Raw genomic sequence first — 19994 nt, forward strand, 5'->3', positions numbered from 1 at the left:
CAAACCTGACTCTGGGCTTCATTCACTGGAAAAAGCACAAAGAAAGACATTCTAAGCTGTCAAGACATGGTAGGTTCAGCAAGCAATACTAGTTACAGTAAAAAGATTTGAGCTGTTGCTATGCTAAGCATTCGTTGTGCATTCTGTCATTTAACAAGCCATCCCTCAAAACCCCTGTGACACAGATACAGTTGGTCCTTATTAGTTGCACATTCTGTATTTGCAAATTTGCCTGCTTGCTGACATTCATTTGTAACACCAAAATCAATACTCGCAGAGCCTTTGTGGTCATTTGCAAACATTCTCAGGGTGGTGAAGCTGTGAGTTGCCCAACGTGCATGTTCCCAGCTGAGGTCAAACAAGGCGACAAGCGGCCTTCTTGTTTCAGCTCTCATACTGTAAACAAGTGTCCTCTTCACGGTCTAGTTAGTGCCACGTTTTCTGCATTTTTGTGTGTTTTTTTATTGGAGATTTTGCTATTTGAAATGGCCCCCAAAGGCTGTCTAGTGTTCCTAAATGCAAGAAGCCTGGGACATGCCTTGTGGAGAAAATAACGACTGAGTGTTAGATAAACTTTGCCCAGGCGTGAGCTACAGGGAGTTCAATGTTAATGAATCAACAATATGTATTCAATAGTGTCTTTAAACAGAGACATGCTTAAAACAAGGTTATGCATTGATCGTTTGATGAAAATGTTGTGATCAGAGGCTCACAGGAATTGAACCAGTATTTCCCCTAGGGGCAATGGTTCAGTATTCACGATTCTGTGTTTGTAGTGACTTCATAGAGCATAACTACTGCAAATAATGAGAATCGACTGTACTTTTTTTTTTTTTTGGATACGGAGTCCTCATCTGTCACCCAGGCTGGAGTGCAGTGGTGCAATCTTGGCTCACTGCAACGTCTGCCTCCTGGGTTCAAGCGATTCTCCTGCCTCAGCCTCCCAAGTAGCTGGGATTACAGGCGCGTGCCATCACGCCCAGCTAATTTTTGTATTTTTAGTAGAGACGGGATTTCACCAGGTTGGCCAGGCTAGTCTCGAACTCCTAACCTCAAGGGATCCACCCACCTCGGGCTCCCAAAGTGCTGGGATTATAGGTGTGAGCCACCGTGCCTGGCCTCGTGTGTACTATTAACTCTGTTGGTCACATAAGAAACCAAGGCTAAGAGACTAGATGAGCTATAGGTAGTAATAGCAGAGCTGGGGCTGAAATCTGTGCTGGTGGGGCACTAGGGGGCTTCACCCCATGAATGTGGCCTTGTGATCCAGTGGGGACCACAGGGGACCTGGCCTGGAAGAAAGGTTTCTTTTTTAGGGCACCCCATGAGCAGCCTGTCTCCCCACTGCTCCCCACTGCACTGGCCTCTCCAGTTTCTACCTGAACACAGAAGCTCCTTCAGCCCGCCTGGGCTGCAGCCACAGAGCTGTTGCCGGGCTGTGGTTTTCCTCTAAGCGGGTGGAACAGTGGCTCCATGTTCTGAGGCCAGGCGCCTTCGGTTTTCCTTTGCCCAGCCCAGCCCTGGCAGGGGAGGCACAAAGGAGGCATCTGTGACTGAGCACGGAGGCCAGCCAGTCTCCCGACACCAGCCCATCCGGTCTGCTGTGGCCTCCTGTTTATTCAGGGGATAAGCTTGGGCAGGCCCCAGGGAGCCGCCCTCTCCCCAGCCCCACCGCCTTCTCCACAGGGCAGAGCCTGCAGCCCTCCTTCTGTCTTTTGTGGGGTAGCTTGCTTGCTTGTGGTTTGGGATATTTCTTCATCCCAGCATCACTGAGATAATTTAGGAGACAATTGTGGGGGCCTCTGTTTGCTTTCAGAGTGGAGCTACAAGCCCTTCAGTGCGTGTCCTTCCAACCCCAGAACAGACACAGAGTCATCATCGTCCACTGTCATCCTGCCTCTCAGCAGGCCGCTAAATCCAAGACTAATGGCTGCCACCTGGAGTGTTCCTCGGGCAGGGAGCACCCACACGACTGTGAGGAGGGGGCACTTACCTGGTGGGGGGCTCAGTGCTCCCCTGTGGGGCTGAGGAAGGAGCCTGGGCTTGGGGAGAAGCTGGGTGCCTCCCGCTCACACTCCTTGACCCATCAGATATAGATGAGAAGCCACGGCTGGGAGGGCGCGAAGCTGACAGCAGAGCCCCAGGTCCCCAGACAAGCTGTGGGGAGAAGAGCAACGCGGGTGTCAGAGGCGCCTGGACAGGCGGCTGGCAGGTCCACAGCAAGGCTGCCCCTTGTTCTTCCTTGGTCTCTGGGTGGCCAGCACTAGGCCTGGCCTGCGGTTTCTGCTCAGTGATTCTTGTTTGAGTAAATGAATGACGGGGTGAATGAATGAATGGTCTTGGTTCTATGACGGTTACTTTGGGGAAGTTATTTTATTATACAAACCTGAGCCTCTCTTTTTTACATAGGATAATGGCTAGGTGCACAGTCTCTGGAGCCAGGCTGCCTGGGTTTGACTCTTGGCTCTCAACTTACTAGCTGTATGTCCTTGAGTAACCTCTCTGAGCCTTAGTTTCCCCATCTGTTAAGTGGGGATAATACCTGCCTTGTAGGGTTGTTGGGAGGATTAAATGAGCTCATATCATGTGAAGCATTAGAACGGAGCTTGTATATATTAAGTGCTATGTGGCCATTTGCTGTTAATACTTTTTTTTTTTTTTGAGACAGAGTCTCACTTTGTCACCCAGGCTGGAGTGCAGTGGCTAGATCTCAGCTCACTGCAACCTCCATCTCCTGGGTTCAAGCAATTCTCCTGCCTCAGCCTCTTGAGTAGCTGGGATTATAGGCGACCACCACCACACCTGGCTAATTTTTGTATTTTTAGTAGAGACGGGGTTTGACTGTGTTGGCCAGGCTGGTCTCGAACTCTTGACCTCAAATGATTCACCCGCCTTGGCCTCCCAAAGTGCTGGGATTACAGATGTGAGCCACCGTGCCTGGCCAGCTATGAATACCTTTAAGATGAACATAACGTCTGCCTTCTGGGTGTGTTGGGAGCCTGGTGCATTGTTTGCCCAGGTGTGCTCTTCTCAGAACACTGATCCCTTGTGTTTTTAAATGTTAAATAAGAAGGGTCCTGTCCAAGCCCAATTGCCTTAAGGAAGCCTGGGCTTAAAAGCTAGGGAGGCTTCTCTCCTGCAGAGGTGCCTGTGACATCTCCAAGAGGGAGTGAAGAATTTCACCGGCTGATTTGACCACAGATCACTTTCTTGCTATCAGAGTGGGATGGGGTTTCCACAAAACACATCTTTGAAAACAACAAATACTGCTTTCTTCCCTCCCTCCCTGAAGCCCTGGCCTCATACTGCTTAGCTTATCTGGTGGCAGCCAGGGAAATGGCAGGATGCGTCTCCCTGGGCTTAGAATTGGGGCGGGAGGCAGCAGCCAAGTCAACAGCAGGTAGTGGCCAGTCCTCAGCTCTAAGCCAGCAGGTAGGACTGCAGAGGTGCATGTAGGCGAATCATAGATGCCTGATGTGGGCTGCCACTGATTGAGACACTGCTGAGCTGGACAGCAAACACCTGCAACCCAAGGATGATGAAGAGGAACTTGAGGCCTTTAATTGCTCACGGTCTTCAATCATCCTTATTAATTAGTTTCTGCTGCTTCCCAGGCAATTCCAGTTGCTGTAAGTAAGCCAGTGATGCAACAAGAGAGGCAGAAGGGAGTCCTGAACATGGGCCAGATCTGGGTACAAATCTTGGCTCTGTCACCACTTAATCCTCTTGAGCCTCAGTTTCCATATTTGTATCATGAGTGCAGTAACATCTACTCTACAAGATTGTTGGATTAAATTAAGAAATGAAGTGGCTGGCACATAGTTCATAGCTGTTATTAACAATAGGCTGCAGGGAAATGTTCTCTCCTTGGTTTCGGGGCCCTTGTCCAAGGTTCCAATTAGGTAGAGGAGTTGTTTCTTCAGAGTTGAGATCTGATGTGTCTGGGAAGAGGGCAGCCTGACTTGAGAAATTCTCTCTCCTTTCAAATGTCCATCTCAGGAACTTCAGAAAAGGCTTCTGCTAATTCAAAAATCAAGTCCTCAGCTTTCCATTGTCTGTGGGTGAGGGATTCTCAGTCCCATTCAGGGCCCTAACCATTCCCCAGGTGACTACTGTGTGCCAGACATGTTAGGAGCTCAAGTCCAAAGACACCAGGGGCATGGACCCTGTCCTCAGGAATTGCAGAATGGTAGGGGACCTGACAGGAGACCAATCCTGACAATTCAGTGTGTTCCTTCTAGTAACGGAGCTTGTGATTCAGGTATAGAGATCATGAGGCCAAGGAATAATTTATTACCACTGGAGAAGACAGGGAAGGCATCACCTGGGAACTCATACCTGGGTGGAGTTTTGAAGGATGAATAGGAGTTTGCCTAGTGGACAGAGGAGGCCAAAAGTTTGGTACTAAATCAGCATACCTACTCTACTCCCAACCACCTCCCTTTTCTAGGATTGATGTGGGTCCGTCTGCCGTTAGCAAGCTTTGTGACTATAGGTAAGTCATTTCTTCTCTCTAAGCCTCAGTTTCCCATTTGTGAAATGGGATCCCTTCCAGCTTTAATGCATTGTGATTTCATGTTTATATAGGCCTAGATAATTGTTTTGAAGTCCTCATATTTGCAAAACACTAGGCAAAAGCCTTTGACTTTTTCTCTTGTAACGCACCTCCCAGTCTTACAAAGTTGGTTGTGCTCTCTCCATTTGACTGAGGAGGAAACTGAGGCTCAGTGAAGTTACTCGCCTTTAGCCAATATGTGGCAGATCCAGGCCTCAAATCCAGGTCTTCTGGCCCTGAGTTCCAAGTTTCTCCACTGCTCCACACGGCCTCTCACCTCACAAGCCCTTGGCGCCTGCACATAAATGATCCTTGACAGATTACTGCCTCGTGCAGGCCCCTGTCAGATGTTACTGCTGACAGTTGGGGAGGAGCAGGAGCGAGAACATTGTGTGCCAGGATGCCAGGCCTCGGCCCTGAAGAAGGAGCTTATGAGAAAGAGGCAAGCAGGGAGGCAGCAGGTAGGACGTTGAGCATGGTCAGGAAAGGCTGTTTTGGCCAGTGAGTGGGTAAATAATAAAGTCTGGAGTAGCAGGCAAGTGCACAGCCACCCTTTCCTGAAGCAAAAGTTGGTGCCTAAATCCATAGTGAAAATAGTCCCCCTGGCCGGGCGCGGTGGCTCACACCTGTAATCCCACCACTTTGGGAGGCCGAGGTGGGCGGATCGCTTTAGGTCAGGAGATCGAGACCACCCTGGCTAACATGGTGAAACCCTCTCTCTACTAAAAATACAAAAATTAGCTGGATGTGGTGGCACGTGCCTGTGATCCCAGCTACTCGGGAGGCTGAGGCACGAGAATCGCTTGAACCCAGGAGGCAGAGGCTGCAGTGAGCCGAGATCATGCCACTGCACTCCAGCCTGGCAACAGAGCCAGACTCCATCTCAAAAAAAAAAAAAGAAATAGTCTCCCACAGGGTCTCTCTATGCCCATACGCTGCTTTGTTTTTCTTCAGAGCACATATTATATATGTCACTCATTAATTTGTTTCATCATCTGACTTCTCCCACTAAAATGTCAGCTCCACGAGAATCAACCAAGACTTGGTACTGATCAAGGCTGTGTCTACAACACCTAGAACAGAGCCTGGCACTAACTGTTCTTGAACAATTGAAGGAATTAATGAAAGAATGACTGAAAGAATGAAGGAATGAATGAAAGAATGAAGGAATGAATTAAAGAATGAATGAAGGAATGAAAGAACAAACGATCCCTTCACCTGTGATCATGTCAACACCCACTGTTGTCAGCAAGCCTTTAGCAAAGCAGTTCCCAAACTGCTGCATCAGAATCACCAGGATCTTTAAAAACTGCCAACACCTGGCTTCCACCGTGATATTCGGATTAGGTTGCCATGGGGTATGTTATTGACATTTTTTTAGATTCAAGTGATTCCAATCGTTTTTTAAGTTCTTCAGGTGACCCTGATGTGCGGTGCAGTTTAGGAACCACTGCTTTAAAGGGCTGTCCACTCCTAAAAAAGGGCAGTCCACTCCTACAAAGCTTCCAGCTGAATTAGTAGCCAATCAGAGACATGGGCAGTGGCACCTGGGGTGGGACCTCTGTGCTGCCCAAGTCTGGGAGGAGGTCGGGGGTGGTGAGGTGTTTGGGGAAAGGACAGTTGTTTTCGCTGTCTGGGTTTGCAGTTACCTGATGTTACCGAGAGTAGAGGAAAGGGAAATTTTTCTGCTTGCCCTCACCCAATTCAAGTCAAAAGAAGACCTTGCTGGACTTCCTCCTCCCCTGCCACCTCCTCTTCTTGGATGACTGAATGAGTCAGAGGGGATGTTTGTTAGGGAGGGAACACTGGTTTTCTCACCATTTTCCCCCTTTCATTGGGCTTGAATGAGTAAGAAAACCCATTGTTTATACATGCACAGGTTGACAAAAATAGAGCTTGGAGCTTCTGAAGACTCAACCTGGGCTCCAGAGTCAATAAGACCAGGTCCCACCCTGTCTGCACAGCATCCAGCCAGATGTTACAAGAGAACCCAGCCCCAGGGGCAGACTGGTGAAATCATCCCAGCCAATGGACAGTCACCAACACCGGAGTGTTTGCCAAGGGAAACACCTTGTTTCCACAGTCCAAGATCCTCTCCTGGGCTGGCACAGAGTTGCAGAATTGGAAGAGACCTAAAGATGTGCTGTCCAGCTGACAGCTTTTCCAGGGGAGGAGTCTGAGGCTCAAAAGGTTAGGGAGAGCCCAGAACCCAGGCCTCCTGCATCTTCACTGGGCTTGGTGGGAAGAGGCAGAGGAAGGAGAGGTCAGAGAAGATGCCAGCTTAGTGCAGACCCCTAGACACATCCCCACTGGAGAGAAAGGGCTTTGGGATCCAAGAGTCATTCCCATTTTTTTTCTAAATAAAAAATTGGGGTCCAGGTGCGGTGGCTCACGCCTGTAATTCCAGCACTTTGGGAGGCCAAGGTGGGCAGATCACTTGAGGACAGTTCGAGACTAGCCTGGCCAACATAGCAAACCCCATCTCTACTAAAAATACAAAAAATTAGCTAAGTGTGGTGGCATATGCCTGTAATCTCAGCTACTCAGGAGGCTGAGGCACAAGAATCACCTGAACCCAGGAGACACAGGTTGCAGTGAGCAAAGATCGCACCACTGCACTCCAGCCTGAGCAACAGAGGGAGACTCAAAAAAAACAAAAAAAAAAAATTAGGAAGCACTTTCCTTTGGGGTCAAGAGGCCTCTGCAGTCTCAGAGTCCTGCCTACTTGCTTGGTAGTCCCTTCCCTAAGCCACTGCTTAAGTCATCAAATACTGAATTTACCACCTGGGATGAAAGCTGAGCTTTAAGAGTTGTAGCTGAACTTCCTGAGTGTGGAGTCAAAGGACCTCTGAGAGAGAGGTGAGAGAGGACAAGTGCTTGTGGTAAAGTCCTAGCCAGCTGCCAGGGGGGCTTTTCCACACATAGAGCCCCAGCTGGACAGAAATAATGTCCTCTGGCCGGGGGTAGTGGTTCACACCCATAATCCCAGCACTTCGGGAGGCCGAGGCGGGCGGATCATGAGATCAGGAGTTCGAGGCCATCCTGACCAACATGGTGCAACCCCGTCTCTACTAGAAATACAAAAATTAGCCAGGCGTGGTGTCGCGATCCTACAGTCCCAGCTACTCAGGAGGCTGAGGCAGGAGAATTGCTTGAACCCTGGAGGCGGAGGTTGCAGTGAGCCGAGATCATGCCATTGCACTCCAGCCCAGGCGACAGAGTGAGACTGCGTCTCAAAAAAAAAAAAAAAAAAAAAAAAAAGTAAAGAAAGAATGTCCTCTGTGCGTGTGTTGACAGAATCAAGCCCTGCTAAGATGGACTGGGTTTGACTGACGCTCACAGTCCTGATTAATGACTGGTGTCCACCTTGGAGAGCACTAGACTGAGAGTAATGCGACCTGGCTCTAGACCCGGCTCTACTCCTGGCTCCACCACTGATTGACTGTGCTACTTGTGAGGGGAGATGCCATTTCCCACCTCTGGGGCTCATTCCCCTGTTTGGGAAATGGTTATACTATACCAGTGATTTTAAACATTTTTAAAGCCATAGAACCCTTTATTCACATGAAGTTTCATGCAGAAGACAGCATGTACAGCAGACAGAAGTGGAGCTATTTTTGTGGTTCCCCTGGATCACATCTTCCCTTTTGCGAAGTCTCCACAGAACCCTGAGGGTTCCAACGAACTCAGTTTGAGAACAACTTGCCAGACTTTTTGTTTTAGCTCCAATACTATTTATGTCTGCTGTTGTTTGTTCACTTGGCTAATATTGGTTGGCATCAGTTGCTTGGCTAATGTTAACATTAGGTAATGTTCAGAAGGGTTCTTTTCTCAAAATAATGATCATGAAACCATATATGTATATTTAGCCAGTCGTTCCACATGGCCCCAAACATGTGCAGAATGTTGCTTCTTTACACCATCTAATGTTGAGCTAACTCTTGCATGGTGGCAGCAGAAAGAAAATAGACATAGAGAGGCCAGGCATGGTGGCTCATGCCTGTAATCCCAGCATTTTGGGAAGCTGAGGTGGGGGGATTGCTTGAGCCCAGGAGTTTGAGGCTACAGTGAGCTATGATTGTGCCCCTGCACTTCAGCCTAGGCAACAGAGCAAGATCTTGTCTTTTTTTTTTTTTTTTTGAGACAGTCTCCCTCTGTCACCCAGGCTGGAGTGCAGTGGCACGATCTTGGCTCACTGCAACCTCTACCTCCTGGGTTCAAGTGATTCTCCTGCCCCAGCCTCCACAGTATCTAGGATTACAAGCGCTCACCACTACACCCAGCTAATTTTTGTATTTTTAGTAGAGACAGGGCTTTGCCATGTTGGCCAGGCTGGTCTCAAATTCCTGACCTCAGGTGATCTGCCCGCCTCGGCCTCCCAAAGTGCTGGGATTACAGGAGTGAGCCACTGCGCCCGGCCTGACCCCGTCTCTTAAAAAAAAAAAAAAAAGGAACCTCACAGCTTTGCTAAGAGACCAAAGAGACCAGGTACCTAACTCAAGACCTTCCTTCCCCACATCCTCATAGGTGGTGCTGTGCTCAGAAGGCAGGATTATATTTCCTATTAACTCACTCTTAGCCCCTGTTTGAACCAAGGACACTGAGTCCTAGCCTGTGTTAGAGCCCTCAGATCCCATATTCATCCCAGGTCTAATCTCGCCCATCAGATACAGTCACCATCCCCACCCCACCCCGCACTGGACTAGCACTGCTTCTCTGAACCCTGCTGGAGAGTGTTAGCCCTTCCCTCAAAAGTCAGGGTCCTAAATTTTCCCTCAGGCTGCCTCTAATCCTCACCTCTATTCCCCTCAGCCTCTTGCCATAATGATCATTAGTAATAGCTACTGTTTATTGGTTACCTGCTGTGTGCCAGGTTCTGCTCTATGTATTTTACTGGTCCTGATTATTTTGATCCTCACAATAGTTCTAAAATACATACTATTATTATCTCCAATTTAAAGATGAGGAAATTGAGACACTGGGACTTAAACTTGTCCATGGTCATTTAGCAACAAGGTGGTAAAGCCAAGATATGGCCCTTGGCCCTGGCACCCATGCACAGAACCAGTGCGTCAGACTGCAGCTCACTCATGCTGCTGGTAGTGACTAGGAACTACCATTTATTGAGCACCTGCAGCATCTTAGGCATTGCACTAGACACTTTATTGTTTCATTGAAACTTCACAACTGCAAGAGGAAATGTCTTATTTCCATTTTCTAAAGGGAGAGACTGAGGCTCCAAAACATTGACTTCCCTTGGTAAGTGGAACTGGGCAGGCTTCGAACCCAGGAGTGTTCAATGCATCTGTGGCCTTCCTTTGTCACTCTGCTTTTAAGGACAAGTACCTGGAGACATTCCCCACTCCACTACCTCTGAGAAAAATAAAGAGGGACCCACTGATACCACCCGTTCCATAGAGCTCTTGAGAAATGTTGCTCAGGCTGCCCGTGGTGGGGACAGGGAGGGGGTTTGACTTTCTCCGTTGACCTTCGCTGGAAGAGAGCCACGACCAGAGAAGGGATGATCACCCTTGGTTTCTGCTTTTCTTTCTTGGTTCTGGATGATCCTGTCATGTGACCTGCTTTCTGGAGCCTAATAATCCTTAGGGGCAACATCGGACTTGGAAGGGAAGAAGGAAAACCAAGATAGAACCCCTGGACTCAGCCACATCCTAAAACCTTTTGGGACGCTGCTGAGCTAAGGTCTCAGGGTGGAGCTCGGAAGGCAGATAGAGTGGGCCCAGGGTGCATGGGCTCAATCGCATACCACACCTTTGAGGGGTGCCTAAAATTAAGTGTACTCACTGTGCTAGGGTGTACAACATCCTGTGAGGTACCATTCCCATTTTACAGATGAAGACATTGAGTCTTAGAGAAGTCACAGAACTTGTCCCAGGACATCTGGGAAATAAGACTCAATTCAAACTCAAGTTTGTTTGATTTCAAAGCCAGTGGTATGATACACCACATATGTACTCTTATTTATTTTTTTAAATAGAGACAGGGTCAGCCAAGCGCAGTGGCTCACGCCTGTAATCCCAGCACTTTTTGGGAGGCTGAGGCAGGCAGATCATGAGGTTAGGAGTTCAAGACCAGTCTGGCCAATATGGTGAAACCCCGTCTATACTAAAAATACAAAAATTAGCTGGGCGTGGTGGCACACACCAGTAGTCTCAGCTACTTGAGAGGCTGAGGCAGAAGAATCGCTTGAACCTGGGAGGCAGAGGTTGCAGTGAGCCAAGCTCACGCCACTGCACTCCAGCCTGGGCAACAGAATGAAATATAAATCTCAAAATAAATAAATAAACAAATAGAGACAGGGTCTTGCGGTCAACCAGGCTAGAGTGCAGTGGTGCCATCATGGCTCACTGCAGCCTCAAACTCCTGGGCTCAAGTGATCCTCCTCAGCCTCCCAAGTAGCTGGGACTACAGGCACGTGCCACCATACCTGCCTATAATGTTGTTATTTCTAATTTTTTGGTAGGGATGGGGTCTTGCTGTGTTGTCCAAGCTGGCCTCAAATACCTCGCTGTGTTGTCCAAGCTGGCCTCAAATACCTAGCTACAAGTAACCCTCCCGCTTTGGCCTCTCATAGGCACTGGGATTACAGGCACAAGCCGCCGCATCCAACCAACATGTGTGTTCTTTATGATACACCACAGTGCTCATGTGTGTTGGAGACAGTGGGAGTGGACACAAACAAGAGAAACAGTCCGGCCTCTGCACATAGATCTCTGAACAGCAAGGCATACTTTCTGGGTAGAGGGCTGGGGCAGTGGAGTTTCTCTCTTGGGGCCACAGCTCTAGCTCCTCTCTCAGGTGGCTCTGGCCAGGAGGCCCTCCTCTACCTAATGCTGTCCCACTTGGAAAGTCCCCAGCAGTTCTGGGAGCCTCAGCTGCTGCTTTGCCTCAGAGACAAGCCCTGGTAAACATAGGGATCGCTGAGAATTTACTGGCAGGAGAGACAGAAGAAGGGAGTTGATAGCCAAAAGGCAGAGAAGTGGGCAAAGAGGCAGAGAAGTGGGCAAAGCTGGTGCGTGTGTGCGTGTGTGTGTGTGTGTGTGTGTGTGTGCGCGCATGTGTGGGTGTGGGTGGGTGTGTAGGGTGGTGCAGGACCAAAGCACCCAGATGCTCCACTGGTCCTGCCCGTACCAAAGTGCCACTTTGTTGGCCAGTGAAGACACAGGGAAGGCAAAGGTGGCTTTGAGCCAGACAGGAAAATAAATATCTCCCCTCACTCAAGTTATATAGTGCAACAGCAGGTCGAAGGGCATCCACATTTGCAATAGTTGCCGCTTTACATTCATCTCATTTTTGCCTTTTTAAAGTCCAGGGCATGGTTAAGAGTGATGGGGGGAAGGGGAGTACATTTTTAAACATTTAATTTTTTGTAGAGACGTGGTGTCGCTATGTTGCCCAGGCTGGTCTCAAACTCCTGGCCTCAAAGATCCTCCGCCTCGGCCACTTTGTCCAAGCCACTGTGCCCGGCCTGAGGGCACATGTTTGACATAAATAATATTTACTAGCATTCAACAGGAAGGGTCCTCTCCTTTTTTTTTTTTTTTTTTTTTTTTTTTGGTTCTTTAGTTCTCGTTGCCGCTTGGTTCTTTGTGTTCCTGGGTTGGTTATGGAGATGGTTCCAACTTCACATGAAAAGGCTGGGAAAGTTGTGGGTAGTACTCTGGATGAAAGTCAGCCTAGGCGCCCCCGGACTCATTACGGGGTGGAGGCGGCGGCGGGCCGTGTGGGGTGGGGTGCGCAGTGTGAGCCGGGGAGCGCCGGCCGGAATCTCACAGTGCGGTGACAAAAAACCGTGAGGGTGGCGCGGAACGGGCAAGAGACTACAGCGCCTACCTGGCAGGGGCGCGAGCTCACACGCCGCCTCCTGCACTCCCGGCCCGGGCCGCACGGAGCCGGGCGGGCCCAGGCGAGCTCCACCTCCGGAGGCGGGGCCGGCCACGCGGCCATTGGTCCGCGCCCTGGAGCCACCTGCCCCTACCTTGGGGGCGGGGTTACCTGGGCCCCGCCCCGCGGCTCGGGTTCCCGGGCCGCGTCCCGATCCCCCGCCCCCGCCCCCGCCCCGCCCCGGCGCGAGGCCCCGCCCCCGAGTCCCGGGGCCCAGGCGCCTTGTGATGTCACCGCAGCTTTGATACAAAGAGCCCTTCGGCCCACGCGGGTCTCCCGGCAACGGGCGGGGGCGGGGCCGCGCCTTCCACTGGTGCCCAGAAGTGCGAGCGGCGGCGGCGGGGCCGGGATTGTTCCTGCGCTTCGGGGCTGCCCGCCGCGTCCGCGCGCGCCGCCGACCAGCGCCCGCTGGCTTCCGCGCCTCTGCCGGGGACCGGCCCGCGGATGCGCACCCCGCCAGCTCTCGGGAGCCAGGTAAGCGGCGGCCCCGGGGCTGGCGCTCGCAGGGCTCCGGCGGCGCGCACCTGGCTGGGCCCGGCCCGCGGCCCCGGGAAGTTGGCGGAGAGCGGACTTGGCCTGGGAGGTTGGGTTACCTGAGCCAGCTTGTTCGGCCGCGAGTAGAAGCCGCTGCCAGGTGCGCGGGTGGCGGCTCCTTCCCCAGCGCAGTTCCAGGAAGTGCTTTTAGTGGGCTGGGAAGGGGGCTCGTTTGCTGGGGCGCCTCCCTGGGGACCCGACGGCGCGCCCCACCTCCGCCCGCAGCGACCCAGCCCTCTTGCCCTTGCGGGATCGGCGTGGTCCCCAGCGCCGTACCCGTGGGCCGGGTCCCCGAGGGGGCTGAGCGCCGCGAAGTTTTCCTGTAGCTCTTGGCGGCTGCACAGAGCCTGTTTCCTGGCTTCCCCCGTCCCTCTGGGCGGGTGGAGGGGGGTAGTCCTCGGGGCCAGCCCAGGTCGTGGTGTGGGGCCGGGGCCCTGCCTCTCCCCAAGCCGAGAAGCTGCCGTGGTGGGAGGTGTGTTATGGCCCTTGAGGCGGCCAGTCTGCCCCGGTGGTGGGAGCTGTTGGCACAGCCGCTTCTCTCTGCCGGCGACAAGTGTCTCCAAGGTCCTGGCGGCGCAGTCTCTGGAGACCGTGTCTGTGCTGTGGGGAACTGGGTTCCAACACAGCCCCGGACCCTACTCCTCGCCTGTGCAAACTCTCCAGTGCCTCCTCTTTCCCTTTTCCCTCACCCTGCTCTCCCACAGAGGGCTGGAAATGACACCTCACTCGCCCCGAGGGCCATGCCAGTTTTCCTTGACTGATTTTCTCAAAGTCATGTGAGAGGTCTGGGTCCTGTCTCTGCACTTAGCCTCCACCAGGTCTTGGAGTGGCAGCACCCTGGGCTGGTTCCTGGTGATCCACCAAACCTCTGCCCTGCCCTCCCAGGGCAGGAGGCAGATGGCATTGGCTTGGGCTCCTGGGACGCTGAAAAGCAATGGGGCAGGCACATTCCTTGGAACATCCCCAGGTCCTGTCCCAGCTGAAAGGTGGTTACGGTGGTTGCTGGGATGGGAAAAAGGAGACTCGAAGGGGTCGGAGGCAGTACTAATTGTGTGCCACTAGACCTCTGCAATAGGAGCGCTCTCACTCCCCCCCATATCCTCCCCCCACCAACTAGCGTTGCCTTGGTGGAGTGCCTCAGTCGCTGCCTTTGACTGGGGTCTCCCCCAGGTGCTGGCACCCTGGCACTGGCCCAAACCTTACCCTGCCTTCTGGCTTTCGGGGACTGTTGATTATGTTCCCAGGGAACATTACACACGGGCCACTTCCCTGCCTTCAAGGTGTTTGCAAGCTCAGGCAGTCTGAATACTGGGTCTGCTCTGGGCCTGCCCGGCTCTTCTAAGTTGATTGCAAGTTGCCTGCAGTTGTCTTTGAGGTCCCTGTGACTTCACGGGAGAGTGTGGCCTGGCGTAGGGAGGGAAGCCGCTTGGGTTCCTCACTGTAGGAGGCAGCACGCTTGGACAAATGCGTAGTGGAGAACAGCTTCGGAATTTGAAAGGGGTACTGGACTTAGGCGAAGGGGGTGGAGTAAATGACTAAGGCCAGTAGAAGAGATAAGACTGGGCCGGAGGCGAGGGGCGGGACTAGCCAGGCCAGGTGTACCAGCTGGGAGGCATGACCTTTGCCCTAAGGGAGGTCTGTAGGAGAGACTGCCTGGAGCCTGCCTTCGGAAGGGACTTTTCGCCAAGTGGGGGAGGAAAAGCAGAAGAAATTAGAGGGCCCAGTGGGTTCTAAGCCACCTCCTTCGGGGTTCCAGGGGCAGCCTGCTCTCGGAAGGCTCTGGGCTGCAGCTTGAGATACTCCACCGCCCCCCACTCTCCCTCCCGACCATCTGTGCCCCTCCTAAAACATGCTAGTGCCTTCCTAGCCCCTTGCCCTCCTGGTAGGCAGGCTGCTTCAGACCCAAGATTTTCTCTTTGGCCATTCCATTCACCTGGGGCCCTTGCAACTCCCTCCTTCATCTGCACCCATAGGTATCTGGCAGTCCCTGCTCTGAGCAAACTGTTATGCTGAGGTTTTTCACAACTGATTCTGTTCTGAGGAGACTTCGCAATTTCACTTTATATGTTTCGGGTGTGGGTAAGGAGGGGGTGAAGGGGGCAGGAGAGGCTCCCAATGAAATAGCAGGTGAGCAGTCCCCAGAAGGCAGGCATCTCCGAACGGGAAAGGGCATGCTGTCTCCTGGCACAGGGCTCATTGTGTTTGAAAAGGAAGCATCTCTTTTTTTTTTAATTGAGTTGAGACGGGGTCTTGCTCTATGGCCCAGGCTGGAATCAAGTGGTGTGTTCAGGGCTCACTGCAGCCTCCCACCCTCCCAGGCTCAAGCAATCTTCCCACCTCAGTCTCAGCTGGGACTACAGGTTTGTGCCACCCTGCATCTGGCTAATTTTTGTTTTTGTTTTTGTAGAGATGGGGTTTTGCCATGTTGTCCAGGCTGGTCTTAAACTCCTGGGCTCAAGAGTTCCGCCTGCCTCGGCTTCCCAAAGCGGTGGGACTACAGGCATGAGCCACCACACCCAGCCGAAGCATCTTTATCTGTTCGTGCCTGCTGCCTGGTGTTAGCAGTGGGGCACAGTGCCCTGGCCTTGCTAGGCATACAGAATCCCCGGGGCTGGGCTCTATTTTCCTCTGGGTCAGCTCTGCTGGCTCTTGACTCAGGAACTGGGCACTTATGGCTTCAAACACTGGCCTCGAAGATCAATGCCCAGTTACTTCGTCTCAGGTCTCATGGCTGGATTATTGGGTGGTCCCATCCATACCAGTTAGGCACCACAAGACAGGCACGCCAATTTGGCAGTCCCACCCGGTGCCTTACTGGATGTCGTACGATCTTTGCCCCTGAATGGTACCACAGTCTCCCTCACCAAGAGGCGTTTCGGGACACGGAGGCTTCCCCATCTCTGTTCGCTCAGCCCCCAGCACATCTCCCAGTACAGGACAAGTGGTACTGAATTCATTCGCCAGATTCTTGGTTGTCTACTTTGTGCCAGATTCTGTGCTGGGCACTGGAGATACAGCAGTGAACAAAACAGACGAGAACCCCTGCCTTCAAGGAGCTCACAGGATGGCAGTGAGGCAGGTAGACCAGTAAAACCCGGATCATGGGAGTTGGCAGGAGGGAGAGCAGGGAAGGGGAGGGAGTGCTGGGTTTCAGAGTCAGACAGGGAAGTCCTCACTGAGAAGGTGACATCCTGACGAAAGAGGTACAGGCAGAGAAAAGAGGAACTGCAAGCACCCTGAGGTGGGACGGTGGCTGGCATGCTGTGTCTGTCCACAGAACTACAAGACAGGATGTGATTGGAGAGCAAGCCAGGGCTGGGGGGACAGGGGACAAGCTCAGAGAGATGGGGGACCACCCAATGCTGTGACAACCCAGAATCCCAGGAGGAGGAGGAGAGGGGACTGACAGTACATGTGAGAATAGAAATCCACAGGCACGAGCTGTCTTCCATTGCTCTGCCCTCCTCAGAGCCTCCGCATCGAGGGGATTTGGGCGTTGAGGCATTTCTGGAGGACAGGCTTCTGTGGCCACTGCTGCCACGGACTTCCTTGCCCTCTGCTTGAGTCGGGTCAGATGAGCCTGTCCATGTGAACGTGGAAACGTTTCCTGCCAGACTACGCTGTTGCCACCACACGAATCAAACCAGCAAAGGACACACCGGCGATGTGCATACAGCTGTGTCTCTGACAGCTGCCTGGCCTGCCTGCTGTTCCCACGGGTCAGCTCCTATCGGGCAGGGACAGGTCCTGCTCTCAAGGCTCATAAAGCAGCCAGCAGCCTGCCCGTGTTTTCCACACTCTGGCCTGTGCCACCCAGGCTGTCTCCTCATCTCTTGTCTGATTCTCAAGGGCTCCCTGGCCTCCCTCTTCACTCCCTCTGCCTGTGGGCAGGCAGCAGCACGGTTCTATGGGATCCTAAGGACCCCAGAGAGTCACTCCCACATTTGAGCAGCAACTTTGGGTTTAGTGTGTCCAGTTTAGGGCCCCAGATCATATATATGTGTGTACACACACACGTGTGTTTGCATGTCATGCGGCATTCAGATGGGGCATCCTGTTTACCCCCCTGCTATGCGGTGGCTGAGGGTTGGGGTGCCCTCTGAGTTTTTGGTGGGTGGGGCTTCAGCAGGGTGTCTTGGCTACCTCTCCTGGCCAGCACATGTTCTCCTAGGAGGATTTGCAGCTTTGGGCCTGACTGCGGTTCCAAGCAGCGTGATCTGGAGTCCACACTGGGTGGCAGGCTGCAGAGAAGGTGCCCCCAAAAGCCTGGACGGCACCCTTATCTGTTTTCATTTGGAGCTATTTTCTCATTTTCTCATGCCAAGTGTCTGACTACACATGGCAGTCCTTCCCCAAGTGTTTGTGGCTTCATCATAATACTGTTAATTGAATGGAATTTGTCATTGGCCAGCTTCTGTGGACCCCATTCAAGGCTGAGTGGATGCTGGGGGCGCCCAGCTGGCCTTGTTCAGAGGGGTCCCGAGCATCTTGGTGCTTCGGGAGCTGAGCCCCCCTCAAGAGCATTGATGACCAAGAGCTCAGATTCTCAGAACCCCCCTGAGCACCCAGGTAGCCTGGGTGGTTACTTCTTCACTTTTTCCCACGACCTGGAAAGGAGATGAGACGGGGAGGAGAACATAGGCAACCAGAAAGATGTGCAGCCTACAAGGGTCGTATGAAGGTCAGGGGTGACTGTGGTGTCCCAGAGCTGTGGGGTCTGGGTGACCTCCAGCCCAGATCCGCCCGGCAGGCCAGTGCTAGTCATGCCAGCATTTCCAAACCCACTTCTTGACTTACCTTAAGAAACGGGAAGTTTTCCAACTGTTGGTCACATTTTTAATTGATTTAACCTGCTTCATCTTCCCAGACAAGTGGGTTCTTTCCCAACAACATAAACGTTAATTCAGATGAAAACAAAGCTCTGTAGAAGTTATTAATATCTGTGACTCTGCTCATGGGAGCCTTTCTCTTTTGAGGTACCAGAAAGAGGAAGGTCTAAACAGAACTGGAGTGTGGGAGAGTGGGCGGGCTCTCTCTCTTTAGTCATCTGCGGTCACCCACCCCCTGCGCTCTGCAAGCCTGATACCATGAAAAGGGAACCCACATTTCAAATAGCTGCTGCTGCTCCAGTGAGCTTGGGGTAAGGGAGCTGAGGGGTGTCTGCCCTCTGCACCAGACTCAAGTCTCCCTCCTAGAATAGGAGCGAGAATAGCAGCAAGTCCCTGCCCCCTGCTCCCTCGTTTTCCTGGAAGAAATGCCTACCTAAGACACAGGCAGCTTCATCCCACGCTTTGTCACCCGATGCCTGTTTCCTTAAGGAGAAAAAATGGGCGCCAGAAAACTTCTGGGTCTAGATCCTGGCTCTGTTGCTCACTAGTTGTGGAACTTTGGACAAGCGACCTCACCCTTCTGATTTCACTTTCCCTGGCCTCCTTCTTCACTCCCTCTGCTTGTGGGCAGGCAGCAGCATGGTTCTGTGGGGTCCTAAGGACCCCAGGGAGTCACTCCCACATTTGGGCAGCAGCTTTGGGTTTAGTTTGTCCAGTTTAGGGCCCCAGATCATATATGCGTGTGTGCACACACGTGTGTGTTTCCGTGTCAGGCAGCATTCAGATGGGGCATCCTGTTCATCCACCCCCCTGCTATGGGGTGGCTGAGGGTTGGGGTGCCCAACCTGTAGAAAGAGGTCAATAATAGCACCTGCCTCGCAGGGTGATGGTGAAAATAAAATGAGCCCTGGTGATTTAATATGCCCAGTCTAGGTTCTGGCCTTTACTTAGTTGGCACTCATGGATGGTTAGATGGTTAGAGAGTCAGGCCAGTTTAGCACCAAAATGCCTTCAGAGTCAGGCTGTCTTCGGGTTCAAATCCTGGCTCTGCCCCTTGCTATTCGTGGAATCTTAGACAAGTTATTTAACTTCTCTGTGCCTCAGCTTCCCTACCTGTAAAATGAGGATGAGGCTAGTACCTCCCTCACAGGGTTTGTGGTAAGGCTAAAATATGTAAATGTATGAAAAGCAGTTAAAACTGTGCTTTGGGGTGAGCTGTTATTCTTAGTTCCTGCAGGCTTCCGCTGGTTTGATTGTTGTGACTGATAACCTTCGCACCTAACAGAATGTCTTGCCGGGGAGTGTCATGGCCCAAACAGGAAGGTGGCAGGGGAAAAACTCCATTACTCAAGGGCCTTTGTGAGAGAAGCAAAACTCTACTTCCTCAGCTTTTGTGGGTTTTTAAATCTTTTTTTTCAATTTTAATTTTAATTTTTTTTAAAAAAAGTAGAAATGAGGTGTTACTGTGTTACCCAGGCTGATCTCGAATTCCTGCCCTCAGGTGATCCTCCCACCTCAGCCCCCCAAAGTGCTGGGATTACAGGCATGAGCCACTGCGCCCAGCCAGCTTCTGTGTTTTTAACAAACCTGCTTGGGCTCTGCAGATACAGATTCTGGGTCTGGGATGAAGTGACTAGCATTTGCGTGGCAATCCGTGACAGGGCCTGCCTGTCCATTCACCTGTGCCTAGCTGGAAAAGCTGGCTTGGAGCAGTGCTGCCCGTCTGCCACTGCCAGCCCACAGCATCTGCCTTATTAAAATGCTGAGGCTCTGGCTGGCCACATGCCCCAGGAGATTTGGAGAAAAGCCAGACAAAAAGGTGCAGGCTGTGCCGCCGCCCAGCCACACTGGGTGACTGCCCTTGGTAGTTAACCACAGAGTCATCCAGCTTGGCTGCCCACAGGTCTGTAGCTCCACTCAGGCGAAGCTGGCTAGCCTGGCCTAGCCTGGCTGGTTAGGTGGGCAGGACAGCCTCCACTTGACTGATTTTTTTTTTTTTTGAGACAGGGTTTCACATTTCTGCCCAGGCTAGAGTGCAATGATACAATCTTGGCTCACTGTAGCCTCGACCTCCTGGGCTCAAGTGATCCTCCTACCTCAGCTGCCTGAGTAGCTGGGTGCACCACCACTCCCAGCTATTTATTTATTCATTTGGTAGAGATGAGGTCTCA

General features: G+C 52.2%; 1 protein-coding gene across 2 annotated transcripts in view; it reads left to right on the forward strand.

The window, feature by feature from the left end:
• The window catches only part of RAB11FIP4 (RAB11 family interacting protein 4), a 140359-nt gene that overhangs the window by 84188 nt on the left and 36177 nt on the right, over positions 1 to 19994 (forward strand). Inside the window, exon 1 of one of the 2 annotated variants that reach the window (XM_032163053.2) lies at positions 12771 to 12934. The exons of the other annotated variant lie outside the window; for it this stretch is intronic. Coding sequence (XP_032018944.1) covers positions 12905 to 12934 — 30 coding nt within the window. The 5' untranslated portion in view covers positions 12771 to 12904. Of the gene's footprint in view, positions 1 to 12770; positions 12935 to 19994 lie in introns of those variants that run through there. 2 annotated transcript variants of the gene reach the window in all.

The sequence above is a fragment of the Hylobates moloch genome, unplaced genomic scaffold, assembly GCF_009828535.3.
Source record: "Hylobates moloch isolate HMO894 unplaced genomic scaffold, HMol_V3 SCAFFOLD_10, whole genome shotgun sequence".
NCBI lineage: Eukaryota > Metazoa > Chordata > Mammalia > Primates > Hylobatidae > Hylobates > Hylobates moloch.